The sequence below is a fragment of the Mobula birostris genome, chromosome 30 (assembly GCF_030028105.1).
Source record: "Mobula birostris isolate sMobBir1 chromosome 30, sMobBir1.hap1, whole genome shotgun sequence".
NCBI lineage: Eukaryota > Metazoa > Chordata > Chondrichthyes > Myliobatiformes > Myliobatidae > Mobula > Mobula birostris.
In genome coordinates, this window is record NC_092399.1 from 35,663,766 (window position 1) to 35,679,216 (window position 15,451).

The 15,451-nt window shown below is 44.1% G+C and overlaps 1 protein-coding gene across 3 annotated transcripts in view; it reads right to left on the bottom strand.

Annotated features, from left to right (window-relative positions):
- LOC140190522 (1-phosphatidylinositol 4,5-bisphosphate phosphodiesterase delta-4-like) overlaps positions 1-8,036 on the bottom strand; it is a 42,233-nt gene extending 34,197 nt beyond the window's left edge. For 2 of the 3 annotated variants that reach the window (XM_072247172.1, XM_072247171.1), the window contains exon 1: positions 7,969-8,036. In XM_072247172.1, the coding sequence (XP_072103273.1) occupies positions 7,969-7,981 (13 nt within the window). In that variant the 5' untranslated portion in view covers positions 7,982-8,036. The remainder of the gene's footprint in view (positions 1-7,968) is intronic. The other variant, XM_072247173.1, reaches the window with a different exon arrangement.
- Positions 8,037-15,451: the final 7,415 nt, after the last annotated feature.

The window sequence follows — 15,451 nt, forward strand, 5'->3', positions numbered from 1 at the left end:
GTATGTACAAAACATTAAGTTTCCCTTTCGGAAACCCAGATTCCAACTAAAGATGCTTTCACAATAACAGTTTTTAACTAACTAACAGTTCTAAATTTTCAGTCTTTTGGGTATCTCTCTATTTCTTTCAGGGTAGCGCCTCTGGACCTATGGACTGTCATCGGGTTTCGTAGCTGTCTTGTCTACTGTAACGTTCTCGGTTTCCAGTGTCACGTTGCTGTCTTGTTTGCTACAACATTCTCGGTTTCCAGTGTCACCTTGCTGTCAGTAACATGGTCATCACTGAGAGGTAAGCCCGGTGACTGTAATGTGTCCGTCTTGTTGGATGCAATCGACTCAGGTGTGCTCTTGGCTGGCGTGACAGACTGGAACAGTCCCTGTGAGTGATATCGTGAGGAACTTCCTGCTTGACTGCTCAATCTCCATCTGCAGATATGCTTGTGACAAGTCAATCTCTGACAACCTCTTCCCGCCTGCCAAAGATGCAAAAATGTCTTCTATTTGTGGCAGGGGATACTGCACAGTACGCAACACAGGGTTGATGCTCACCTTGAAATCCCCACATGGTGAACAGTTGCCATTGTCTGTTGATGTCACACTGAGAGCTTTGACTGAGTACCAGTCTAGTTGGATTTTTCTCAACCATTCACATCCAGAAAGCGCTGGCCATCCAATTTTCAATACATAAAGCTCTAACTGCTGTGTTTGGCCTCCACAGACTACCTTCACTTTTAGTTTGTCTTGCGGGACACTTTTTCGCCTGTGTAGGTCTTCAGCATCACTGACGTCTTCTCTAAAGGCATCTTAGAAAGCAGTTAGTTGTAGTCAGACTCTGGTATCAGTCTTCACTCTGGAAGACACTAGCAGTATGCCTGGTGTGGTGTGTGAAGGAAGAGAAGTGGGTGCAGTTACTATTACAAGAGAGAAGGTGCTCAAAAAGTTAAAAAACCTGAAGGTGCACAAGTCACACAGTCCAGATGAACTGCACCCTGGGGTTCTGAAAGAGGTAGCATTAGGGATTGTGGTGACATTAGGAATGATCTTTCAAAAATCATTGGACTCCGGCATGGTGCCAGAGAACTGGAAAATTCCAAATGTCACTCCACACTTTAAGAAAGGAGGAAGTCAGCAGACAGGAAATTATAGACCCGTGAGTCTGACGTCAGTGGTTGGGAAGATGTTAAAGTCAATTGTTAAGGATGAGCTGTCATAGTCCGGTCTGTGAAATCTGCACTCCGGTTCATGGTCTGGTTCATCGATCCTTATTCCCGGCTTTTCAGTTTTCCCTTGTTCCATTGGGTGCCTTAATTGAGGCATATGATTTTCGTTTTGGGCTGCATTTAAGTACCCGTGAAAACCAAGGATTCTCTGCTGGACTGTTCCCTTCCCCTCCCTTCCATATCCCCGACGGTTACCTCGCCTGCAACTTTCGCCTGCCACTTCATCAAGGATCCTCGGCAGTGACCACGCCAAGTATCCTCGGCACTTCCCTCGACAAGTACTCTCGGCAGTCATCCCGGCCCTGCGTCCTAGAACGGGTCCCAGCCCTGCATCCTGGAAAGGGTTCCGGCCCATACCCAAGGGCCTAACTGAGCCGAGACCAAGAGCTGAACCTAGCCTAGTCCAAGAGCCAGGTCCTGCCCAGGTGGTGAGAACTAACTCAGTCACATACAGGCAGGGAGGTGATTATCACACACCTTGGTTACTTTCAGGGTGACATACGAACACACAAGTGAACAACTATACAACCCGAGCTAAAATGTAATAATATGTGAACTTGGACATCTCACCATAATTTTACTGAACACACACACCATGGACATATCTTAAAAACAAGAACACTGGCTGATAGGAATGCTGGGGCGAGCTGTCGACCACACCTCGGGAGCCCTACACTATTATTAGTTCTACTGTGAATGCCTGCAAGAAAATGATTCTCAAGCTGGAATGTATGGATTTTGATCATAAATTTACTGTGAACTTTAAACTTTGCAAAATGAATCTTAAATTAACCATTAAATCTCTTCCCTTTCACCTGAAACATGTACTCTCCAGTTCTTGTTCCACCACTGCTTACAAAAAGACTAAGAGTACATTCACCCTATCTCTGCCCCTCATAATTTTATACACCTCTATAAGGTCACCCTTCAGTTTGCTACAGTCCAAGGAGTAAAGTCCCAGACTGTCCAAGTTGGGATAGATGCAGACATACAGCTCGTCTTTACATCTGTCCTTATCCAGCGTTTCACCGTGACTCAGGATTCTTGATTCCACTCTGCTGTTTTGTGCTCATCACTGTATTTATTGCTGGAATCATTGACATGGTCTCAATAAACAAGGAAACGAGAACCAATTCCTTGAAGAGTACCAGTCAGGTCAGTGGAAGAAACCAATCCCTCTGCAGGAGCGTAGCGGTTTACACAATCACTTTACAGCCCCAACAATCACGGATCAGGGTACGATTCCCACTGCTGTCAGTACGGTGCATTTTCGTTCTCGCTGTGGCTGCGTGGGTTTCCTTTGGGTTCTCCAGTTTCCTGCCAAGTTCCAAGTGTGTTCGGGTTCAGGGCAGTGAGCTGTGGGCATGCAATGTTGTTGGTGGATGCGTGCCAACACTTACAATTGCAGGGGAGGTAACCGTCAGGGATATGGAAGGGAGGGGAAGGGAACAGTCCAGCAGAGAATCCTTGGTTTTCAGAGATATTTCAATGCAGCCCAAAACGAAAATCATGTGCCTCAATTAAGTCATTGACACAGGATAACACATTTCACAGAACATAGAACTTAGAAAAGTACAGCACAGTACAGGCCCTTCAGCCCACAATGATGTGCCGACCCTCAAACGCTGCCTCCCATATAAGCCCCCACCTTAATTTCCTCCATATACCTGTCTAGTAGTCTCTTACATTTCACGAGTGTATCTGCCTCCACCACTGACTCAGGCAGTGCATTCCACGCACCAACCACTCTCCGAGTAAAAAACCTTCCTCTAATAACCCCCTTGAACTTCCCACCACTTACCTGAAAGCCATGTCCTCTTGTATTGAGCAGTGGTGCCCTGGGGAAGAGGCGCTGGCTATCCACTCTATCTATTCCTCTTATTATCTTGTACACCTCTATCATGTCTCCTCTCATCCTCCTTCTCTCCAAAGAGTAAAGCCCTAGCTCCCTTAATCTCTGATCATAATGCATACTCTGTAAACCAGGCAGCATCCTGGTAAATCTCCTCAATAGCCTTTCCAATGCTTCCGCATCCTTCCTACAGTGAGGCGACCAGAAATGGACACAGTACTCCAAGTGTGGCCTAACCAGAGTTTTATAGAGCTGCATCATTACATCACGACTCTTAAACTCTATCCCTCGACTAATGAAAGCGAACACCCGATAAGCTTTCTTAACTACCCTATCCACCTGTGAGGTAACTTTCAGGGATCTGTGAACATGTACCCGCAGATCCCTCTGCTCCTCCACACTACCAAGTATCCTGCCATTTACTTTGTACTCTGCCTTGGAGTTTGTCCTTCCAAAGTGTACCATCTCACACTTCTCCGGGTTGAATTCCATCTGCCACTTCTCAGCCCACTTCTGCATCCTATCAATGTCTCTCTGCAATCTTCGACAATCCTCTACACTATCTACAACACCACCAACCTTTGTGTCATCTTCAAATTTGCCAACCCAGCCTTCTACCCCCACATCCAGTTCATTAATAAAAATCATGAAAAGTAGAGGTCCCAGAACAGATCCTTGTGGGACACCACCAGTCACAATCCTCCAATATGAACGTACTCCCTCCACCACCACCCTCTGCCTTCTGCAGGCAAGCCAATTCTGAATCCACCTGACCTAACTTCCCTGGATCCCATGCCTTCCAACTTTCTGAATAAGCCTACCGTGTGGAACCTTGTCAAATACCTTACTAAAATCAATATAGATCACATCCACTGCACTACCTTCATCTATATGCCTGGTCACCTCCTCAAAGAACTCTATCAAGCTTGTTAGACACAATCTGCCTTTCACAAAGCCATGCTGACTGTCCCTGATCAGACCATAATTCTCTAAATGCCCATAGATCCTATCACTAAGAATCTTTTCCAACAGCTTTCCCACCACAGATGTAAGGCTCACTGGTCTGCAATTTCCCGGACTATCCCTACTACCTTTTTTGAACAAAGGGACAACATTCGCCTCCCTCCAATCCTCCGGACCATTCGCATGGACGACGAGGACATAAAGATCCTAGCCAGAGGCTCAGCAATCTCTTCCCTCGCTTCGTGGAGCAGCCTGGGGAATATTCCATCAGGTCCCGGGGACTTATCTGTCCTAATGTATTTTAACAACTCCAACACCTCCTCTCCCTTAATATCAACATGCTCCAGAACATCAACCTCACTCATATTGTCCTCACCTTCATCAAGTTCCCTCTCATTGGTGAATACCAAAGAGAAGTATTCACTGAGGACCTCGCTCACTTCCACAGCCTCCAGGCACATCTTCCCACCTTTATCTCTAATTGGTCCTACCTTCACTCCTGTCATTTTTTTTTCTTCACATAATTGAAGAATGCCTTGGGGTTTTCCTTTACCCTACTCGCCAAGGCCTTCTCATGCCCTCTTCTTGCTCTTCTCAGCCCCTTCTTAACCTCCTTTCTTGCTTCCCTATATTCCTCAATAGACCCATCTGATCCTTGCTTCCTAAACCTCATGTATGCTGCCTTCTTCCACCTGACTAGATTTTCCACCTCATTTGTCACCCATGATTCCTTCACCCTACCATTCTTTATCTTCCTCACCGGGACAAATTTATCCCTAACATCCTGCAAGAGATCTTTAAACATCGACCACATGTCCATAGTACATTTCCCTGCAAAACATCATCCCAATTCACACCCTCAAGTTCTAGCCTTATACCCTCATAATTTGCCCTTCAGCAAATAAAAATGTTCCTGTCCTCTCTGATTCTATCCTTTTCCATGATAATGATAATGGTCACTGTCCCTCAGATGCTCACCCACTGAGAGATCTGTGACCTGACCCAGGTCATTACCTAGTACTAGAACTAGTATGACATTCCCCCTAGTCGGCCTGTCCACATACTGTGACAGGAATCCATCCTGGACACACTTAGCAAACTCTGCCCCATCTAAACCCTTGGAACTAATCAGGTGCCAATCAATTTTAGGGAAGTTAAAGTTACCCGTGATAACAACCCTGTTATTTTTGTACTTTTCCAAAATCTGCCTCCCAATCTGCTCCTCTGTATCTCTGCTGCTACCAGGGGGCCTATAGAATACCCCCAATAGAGTAACTGCTCCCTTCCTGTTCCTGACTTCCACCCATACTGACTCAAAAGAGGATCCTGCTACATTACCCACCCTTTCTGTAGCTGTAGAACATAGAACATAGAAATCCATAGCGCATTACAGGCCCTTTGGCCCACAATGTAGTGTCGACCAAGTAACCTACTCTAGAAACTGCCTAGAATTACCCTATGATGTAGCCCTCTATTTTTCTTAACTCCATGTACCTATCGAAGAGTCTCTTAAAAGATCCTATTGTATCCGCCTCCACTATTGTTGCCAGCAGTGCATTCCACCCACCCACCACTCTCTGTGCGTAAATACATTTTTGAATGTGAATATCAAAGAAATTGTGTTGGAAAAAAAGGTAAAATGTAGTGTTGAACAAAATATTGGTAATAATATGAGGTATAATGCACAAGTGAATCAGTGACAGCAAAGCATTACAATGAATATTTAATTATGTTATTTAAATAACATTTAATCTACTGAGCTATTCGGTATTTTTAAATAATCTCTAAGCACTATCAGTTCACTCTCAGCCCTTTCCTTCTTCGTTTTTCTTTCCAAGTTTGTTCTTGCATTAATATTTTGTCTCATATTGGAACAGTGGCATTATAATGCTGCTATTTTAGACCCTTGGTTAACTTTCCATTCTTCTTGCATCCAATAACTTCTCTCACCTAACTGCTGGGGAGACTCCAAATAAAAACTCCCAATACCAAGTCCACTCACTGAAAGTTTCTGATCCAGATCAGAACCCATAGCACTACCACCACCATATTTTCTTCTACTACTTAGATGCTTCTCTGAGACAATTCTCCGAGAGGTTTGTTTTCTCAGATTTTCATACAAGAGAAGCTATTCTTTGTGTGAGAGCTGAAATATGATTAGAACACAATTCAACCATAGGAAGCACCATACCTTCATAGACCTCAAACACACAATATTTAGCAGGAGGTATTGGCTAGTAAATAGGAGCAGGGGTTATCGAACATTGAAGCTTCTTTTGTGGACAGGGGTTGTTATCTTATTCTCTTTGAGATGTCCTGTACTCCAAATGAATTGTCCTATGCCTACTAGCAATAGTATCCCTGACCAGCAATGCCACCCCTTCTCCCCTCCCCCCCCCCATCCCTTTTAAAGCACTGAAATCCAGGAATATTGAGAATCCATTCTTGCCCTGGTGCCAGTGAAGTCTCTGTAATGGCCACTACATCATAATTCCATAATTTCACTGAATGTGTGATAGATAAAGCTAAACTTTAAAAGGCTGGCTCAGATTACTTCTTCAAGAGAGTTCAAAAAGGGAGGAGGGCAAGTGAGTGGGAGCAAAAAAGAAAGATTATGCAAAGCAGCCATTTATTTGGCAGCAATTCAATGCATAAAAGCACACAGACATGTTCAAGAAGTTCAGTTGTTGTTCAGACCAAATATTAGAATGGGGAAGAAATGTGATCGAAGTAACTTTGACCACAGAATGATTGTTGGTGCCATGTGGAGTGGTTTCTGTTTTTCAGAAACTAATGATCTCCAGGAAATTTTAAGCACAACAGTCTCTGTACCTCCATCTATAGTTGGATCCTCGACCTCCTAACCAGAAGACCACAATCTGTGCAGATTGGTGATAACATATCCTTCTCGCTGGCAATCAACACTGGTGCACCTCAGGGGTGTGTGCTTAGCCCACTGCTCTACTCTCTGTATACACATGACTGTGTGGCTAGGCATAGCTCAAATACCATCTATAAATTTGCTGATGATACAACCATTGTTGGTAGAATCTCAGGGGTTGACGAGAGGGCGTACAGGAATGAGATATGCCAAATAGTGGAGTGCTGCTGCAGCAACAACCTGGTACTCAACATTAGTAAGACGAAAGAGCTGATTGTGGAGTTCAGGAAGGGTTAGAGGTAGGGTTAGGCTCCATACCAATCCCCATAGAGGGATCAGAAGTGGAGAGATGAGCAGTTTCAAGATCTCTGAGGATCTAACCTGGTCCCAACATATCGATGTAGTTATAAAGAAGGCAAGACAGCGGCTATACTTTATGAGGAGTATTTCTGTTTTTGCACTTTATAAAAATCTATTCAATATACAGATACAGTAAGTGATTTGCTTATTTATTACTATTTTAAAATTTTATTTATCATTTTTTTCTTTTCTCTGTTAGATTATGTATTGCATTGAACTGCTGCTGCTAAGTTAATAAATTTCACGTCACATGCTGGTGATAATAAACCTGATTCTGATTCTGATTCTTGAGAGTTCAGAAAATGGTGCAAAATAAAAAATCATCCAGTGAGTGGCAGTTGTGTGTGCAGAAACACCTTGTGAATTAAAAGGGTCAGTGGAGAATAGCCAGACTAGTTCAAGCTGACAGGAAGACACCAGTAACAATAATAACCATGTGTTACAACAGTGGTGTGTAGAACAAGACATTGAATGTACAACACATTGAACCGTAAAGTGGATGGGTTACAGCAGCAGATGACCAAGAAAATACACCATTTTATATAAAAACTTGATACAGCAATTATGCATTGATATTTATTCTCTTAAACACTCTCTCTATCTCTCTGTCTCTCTCTCTCTCTCTCTCTCACACACACACACACACACTCAGACACACACACACACTCACACACTTATATAATGACTTTTACCTGCAGCTTTCATGCAAGAATTTGGATTCGAAACTTCTGTGTCGTTTGTGACAGCTACCGAATCCTCTTTACCGAATCTTGATCGTAGTGTCATATCTTCAGCCACCGGTTTATAAATTGTGAAATCCACTTCCTCATCTCTGCGTTCTGGCTGTCCACATCTCTGCCAATCTGTATTGAATTTTTGACCTCTTGGTGGCTCTCCCCTCTTGCTCAGTTTCTTCCTGTGCTCCACCGATCTCACCTCCATGGACCTTCTTTGTTCAAATATTGGCTTTTCTCCTACAGATTCAAGACTTCTGCTCAATGGCACTCTTCTCTCTCCCATCAGCACCATTGGAGCGTCACCTGTTCCACAATCTGGGCTCTCTTCATAGTTCTTCACTTGTTCTTCGCCACCCACTGCTTGATCCTCACTGTCACATCTCACTTTCTCTTCTGTGACAATTACATTGTCTTTGTTTTTATTTTCCACTTTCTCCTCTGCAACCATTCCTTCATTGTGGTTTTCATTTATCATGTTCTTATCCCCGGTATCCTTATTTTCACCCACTTGGGTCATTGTTGGGCTGGCCACATCTGGAAGAAAATTCCTGAGGGCTGACTTGGGACCTGGCTTTCCACCTGGCTGTTCTTGAGGACTAATTCCATGCTGCTTTCCTTTGTCCCCTTCTTCCATATTATCAGCCATATTCTGGCTCCCTGTTTCTATATTCAGATTCCCAGTGCTGAGCTCTGAATAACCTGCCTGTAAATACAGATTATTCTCACCTGGACACAGATCTCCCATTTCATCTTCCGACTCAGTAACCTCTGGATCTGAGCTTTCATACTCCAGATCTGTCTCGAGTATGACTGCGAGACGAGAGCATCTCCCGCTTTCAGGCTCCACTTGCTCAACACTGGGCACCATTCCCCAAACTTCCTGCTGCGCCACCTCTGCTCCTAGTTCAGCTTCCCCTCTGAGGGGGCCCTTCCTGGCATTCTTCCTGCGGGCCCACAGGCTGAAGGCAACTGCAGCCCCAACAGCCGACAGGCCGAGGAGCAGCAGTGCAGAAACTTTACAGCGGTTCATTAGGATGTTCCACGGGAAAACAATAGAGTTTCAAACAATACTGTAGACACAAAGTAAGAAGGTACTCCCCTCTTCGACAGAGACGAGCACAGACCTTGGACTGTGTAGTGGACAACTCCTGTCCGGCAGTTATCAAAATATTTAACAGTCCCCAAGAAAAATAAGATGCACTGATGACATCACAATCTGTCTCATTATGATCTTGTGCGTGACGACAAGAAAATGCAAGAGTGTTGTGGAAATGGCTCAGATCGTCATGGAAACCCCCCACACCCGTACCATAAGATGCACTGATGACATCACAATCTACCGCATTATGATCTTGTACTTTATTGTTTACCTGCACTGCACTCTCTCTGGGGCTGATACACTTTATCCTGCCTTCTGTTATTATTTTACCTTCTTGTACCTCAAAGCACTGTGTAATCTGTCTGAACAAAATGCAAGACAAGCTTTTCACTGGATCTCGGTACATGGAAGAATATTAAACCTATCCCAATCCCAAAACCAAATACTGGAAATAAAGAAAGAAGCCTGAGGCCTGTTGCAGGAAGGGTAGGCGTCCATTTTAATGCAGATTTGGTTATTTTGTGCCCATGTCCCCAACATTTCCTGTGGGCACTCCCACCCCTCACTCTCTCTTGACCATGACACTGAGGCTGAGACAATGCTGATACTTGAAAACCCTGTATTACTGGAGACACAAGAGACGGTAGATTGGGGTCAGAGCGTCATCCCACACACAAACAAGCCCTCAGATCCAAATGGTCCATGCAAACCCAGATGTCTATCCAAGCTCGTCCCATTTGCCTGCATTCGGACCACATCCCTCTAATCTTTCCAAACCATGTTCCAGTCCAACTGTCATCTAAATGTGATGGTACACACCTCTACCACTTCCTCCGGCAGCTTGACTGAAATAGAGACATAAAAACGTAGAAAACCTACAGCACAATACAGGCCCTTCGGCCCACAAAACTGTGCCAAACATGTCCTTACCTTAGAACTACCTAGGTTTACCTATAGCCCTTTATTTTGCCAAGCCCCATGTACCTGTCCAGGAGTCTTTTAAAAGACCCTATCATTTCCGTCTCCACGACCGCAGCTGTCAGGCCATTGCACGCACTCACCACTCTCGACGTAAAAAACTTACCCCTGACATCTCCTCTCTACCTACTTCTAAGCACTGTAAAAGCTTGCCCTCTCGTGGTAGACATCTCAGCCCTGGGAAAAAGCCTCTGACTATCCACATGATCAATGCCTCTCATCATCTTATACTCCTGTATCAGGTCAGTTCTCATCCTCCATTGCTCCGAGAAGGAAAGGCCAAGTTCACTCAACCTATTCTCATAAGGCATGCTCCCCAATCAAGGTAACATCGTTATAAATCTCCTCTGCACCATTTCTATGGTTTCCACATCCGTCCTGTAGTGAGGCAAGCAGAACTCAGTACAGTATTCCAAGTGGTCAGGACCTAGGTCCTATATAGCTGCAACATTACCACTTGGCTCCTAAACTCAATCCCATGGTTGATGAAAGCCAGTGCACCGTATGCTTTCTTAGCCACAGAGTCAACCTGTGTAGCAGCTTTGAGTGTCCTATGGACTCGGACCCCAAGATCCCTCTGATCCTCCACACTGCCAAGAGTCTTGCCATTAATACTATATTCTGCCATCGTATTTGACCTACCAAAATGAACCACCTCACACTTATCTGGGTTGAACTCCAACTACCACTTTTCAGCCCAGTTTTGCATCCTATCAATGTCTTGCTGTAAGCTCTGACAGCCCTCCACACTATCCACATCAGCAAATTTACTAACTCATCCCTCCACTTCCTCATCTAGGTCATTGATGAAAATCACGAAGAGTAGGGGTCCCAGAACAGATCCTTGAGGCACACTGACCTCCATGCAGAATATGACCCATCTAAACCCACTCTTTGCCTTCTGTGGGCAAGCTAGTTCCAGATCCACAAAGCAATGTCCACTTGTATCCCATGCCTCCTTACTTTCTCAATGAGCCTTGCATGGGGTACCTTATCAAATGTCTTGCTGAAATCCATATACACTACATATTTCATCAATGTGTTTAGTTACATCCTCAAGAAATGCAATTAGGCTCCTAAGGAATTTGACAAAACCAAGCTGACTATTCCTAATCATATTATACCTCTCCAAATGTTCATAAATTCTGCCTCTCAGGATCTTCTCCATCAACTTACCAACCACTGAAGTAAGACTCAGTGGTCTATAATTTCCTGGGCTATCTCTACTCCAGTTCTTGAATATGGAAACAGCATCCGCAATCCTCCAATCCTCCGGAACCTCTCCCACCCCCATTGATGATGCAAAGATTATCGCCAGAGGCTCAGCAATCTCCTCCCTCACTTCCCACAGTATCCTGGGGTACATCCCGTCCAGTCCCGGTGACTTATCCAACTTGATGCTTTCCAAAATCTCCAGCTCATCCTCTTCCTTAATATCTACATGCTCAAGCTTTTCAGTCTGCTGGAAATCATCCCTACAACCAACAAGATCCTTTTCCGTAGTGAATACTGAAGTAAAGTATTCATTAAGTACCTCTACTATCTCCTCCGGATCCATACTTGATTGGTAGTATTCTCTCACACCTTATCCTCTTGTTCTTCATATCCTTGTAGAATGCCTTGGGGTTTTCCTTAATCCTCTTCGCCAAGGCTTTCTCATGGCCCCTTCTGGCTCCCCTAATTTCATTCTTAAGCTCATTCCTGCTAGCCTTATAATCTTCTAGATCTCTGTCATTACCGAGTTTTTTGAACTTCTTCTTTTCTTCTTGACTAGATTTACAACAGCCTTTATACACCATGGTTCCTGTACCCTGACATCATTTCCCTGTCTCATTGGAACGTACCTATGCAGAAACCCATGCAAATATCCCCTGAACATTTCCCACATTTCTTCCATCCATTTCCCTGAGAATATCTGTTTCCAATTTATGCTTCCATGTTCCTGCCTGATAGCCTCATATTTCCCCTTACTCCAGTTAAGCGTTTCCCTAACTTGTCTGTTCCTATCCCTCTCCAGTGCTATGGTAAAGGAGATAGAATTATGAATGGTAAATGTGATATGAAGAGTTTACTTCCAATAACTATTCTATGCATGTCTTTCTTCTCTTAGCTGCTTGAGTGGTCTCAGTGGTCATTTTACTGTAGGTTTTTGTAAATAAAACAGCAGAGGAGTTTTATGTTTGAGGAAACTGCAACATCTCCTTTCTTGTCAACCAAACACAGGACATACTGTATTTCATTATGTCATCATGTCAGACCAGCCTCTTAACGTGAACCCCAACTCAATGTGGGTGGTTGTGAATTATGCCAATGTTTTCACCCTTTACATTACCCGACACATCCCACCACCTATCGGAATTCCCCAAAACCGGCATTGTGAGCCTGTCCGGAGCTCAGGCGAGCCACCCGGCTCAGATCCTACTCTGATAAAGAAGATGAGGGAGTTGTATGACATGTATAGGAAGCAGAGAGTAAATAAGGTGCTTGAGGAGTATAAGAAGTGCAAGAAAATACTAAGAAAGAAATCAGGAGGGCTAAAAGAAGACATGAGGTTGCCTTGGCAGTCAAAGTGAAGGATAATCCAAAGAGCTTTTACAGGTATATTAAGAGCAAAAGGATTGTAAGGGATAAAATTGGTCCTCTTGAAGATCAGAGTGGTCGGCTATGTGCGGAACCAAAGGAAATAGGGGAGATCTTAAATAGGCTTTTTGCGTCTGTATTTACTAAGGAAACTGGCATGCAGTCTATGGAATTAAGGGAAACAAGTAGTGAGATCATGTAAACTGTACAGATCGAAAAGGAGGAGGTCCTTGCTGTCTTGAGGAAAATTAAAGTGGATAAATCCCCAGGACCTGACAGGGTGTTCCCTCGAACCTTGAAGGAGACTAGTGTTGAAATTGCAGGTGCCCAGGCAGAAATATTTAAAATGTCGCTGTCTACGGGTGAGGTGCCGGAGGATTGGAGAGTGGCTCATGTTGTTCCGTTGTTTAAAAAAGGATCGAAAAGTAATCTGGGAAATTATAGGCCAGTAAATTTAATGTCGGTAGTAGGTAAGTTATTAGAGGGAGTACTAAGAGACAGAATCTACAAGCATTTGGATAGACAGGGCCTTATCAGGGAGAGTCAACATGGCTTTGTGCGTGGTAGGTCACGTTTGACCAATCTATTGGAGTTTTTCGAGGAGGTTACCAGGAAAGTGGATGAAGGGAAGGCAGTGGATATTGCCTCCATGGACTTCTGTAAGGCCTTTGACAAGGTCCCGCATGGGAGGTTAGTTAGGAAAATTCAGTCGCTAGGTATACATGGAGAGGTGGTAAATTGGATTAGACATTGACTCAATGGAAGAAGCCAAAGAGTGGTAGGAGAGAATTGCATCTCCGAGTGGAGGCCTGTGACTAGTGGTGTGCCACAGGGATCAGTGCTGGGTCCATTGTTATTTGTCATCTATATCAATGATCTGGATGATAATGTGGTAAATTGGATCAGCAAATTTGCTGATGATATAAAGATTGGAGGTGTAGTAGACAGTGAGGATGGTTTTCAGAGCCTGCAGAAGGACTTGGACCAGCTGGAAAAATGGGCTGAAAAATGGCAGATGGAGTTTAAAACAGACAAGTGTGAGGTATTGCACGTTGGACGGACAAACCAAGGTAGAACATACAGGGTTAATGGTAAGGCACTGAGGAGTGCAGTGGAACAGAGGGATCTGGGAATACAGATACAAAATTCCCTAAAACTAGCGTCACAAGTAGATAGGGTGGTAAAGAGAGCTTTTGGTACATTGGCCTTTATTAATCAAAGTATTGAGTATAAGAGCTGGAATGTTATGATGAGGTTGTATAAGCCATTGGCGAGGCCGAATCTGGAGTATTGTGTTCAGTTTTGGTCACCAAATTACAGGAAGGATATAAATAAGGTTGAAAGAGTGCAGAGAAGGTTTACAAGGATGTTGCTGGGACATGAGAAACTCAGTTACAGAGAAAGGTTGAATAGGTTAGGACTTTATTCCCTGGAGCGTAGAAGAATGAGGGGAGATTTGATAGAGGTATATAAAATTATGATAGGTATAGATAGAGTGAATGCAAGCAGGCTTTTTCCACTGAGGCAAGGGGAGAAAAAAACCAGAGGACATGGGTTAAGGGTGAGAGGGGAAAAGTTTAAAGGGAATATCAGGGGGGGTTTCTTCACACAGAGAATGGTGGGAGTATGGAATGAGCTGCCAGACGAGGTGGTAAATGTGGGTTCTTTTTTAACATTTAAGAATAAATTGGACAGATACATGGATGGGGGGTTTATGGAGGGATATGGTCTGTATGCAGGTCAGTGGGACTAGGCAGAAAATGGTTCGGCACAGCCAAGAAGGGCCAAGTGGCCTGTTTCTGTGCTGTAGTTTCTATGGTACCTATGGTAAACATCTTTTCTCACCATTCCAATACTCAGAATGGGCCATCGTAGATGTGTCCAAGGGGATATTGGTGTCTATCATGGTGGAGAAAAATGAACGAGATGGTGTGTAGGTCAACAGGAACCCAAGAATGCTGTATGTCACGATGGGAGGGAGGAATTGGTGCAAAGGAGGGTGGAACACGGCTGATAAGCCGACCGGGCTGTCATGGCATCAGAAATAAAATCACCCGGCCCTCGTAACAACTGCCCAGAAACCAACTCAGTTACTGACAACTGCAGGTCCTCTTTTGGAGCCATGAACCCCAGCAGCACCCATGGGTGATGAACATACCATCTCTCATCTGTCAGGGAAGCCTTTAAGGAGCAGTGAAACCACTCACATTGGACTGAGGATATCACATCATGCTGTGATGGAGCCTAACATGAGGGGTCTGGTGTGGATTGGGGACCACAGTCAGAGGAAATATCAGACGGGTGCCAAACCGAGCAACCAAGGCAGTAATGAAAGCCCAAACCATGTCTGTGACTTGAATTAAATTGACTTTATGACTTCCATACTTCAAACACAGGAGGAGTAAAAAAATCTTTATGTTACATCTCCGTTTCAATGTGCAATGTGCAATTATAGTAATTTATAATAAATGTTCTGTGCAACAGGTTAGTCAATATACGAGGGGTGATTGACAAGTTCATGGCCTAAGGTAGAAGGAGTCAATTTTAGAAAACCTGGCACATTTATTTTTCCACATAGTCCCCTCCTACATTTACACACTTAGTCCAGCAGTCATGGAGCATACGGATCCCTTCTTTGTAGAAGTCGGCGTCTTAGACCTCCAGAAAGTGGTCCACAGCAGAGGTGATTGATAAGTTTGTGGCCTGAGGTGGAAGGAGATGCCTTATTAACTTCAAAGTTTTTGCATAATCACTCAATGAGTTGAGCTGCACGTGCACGTA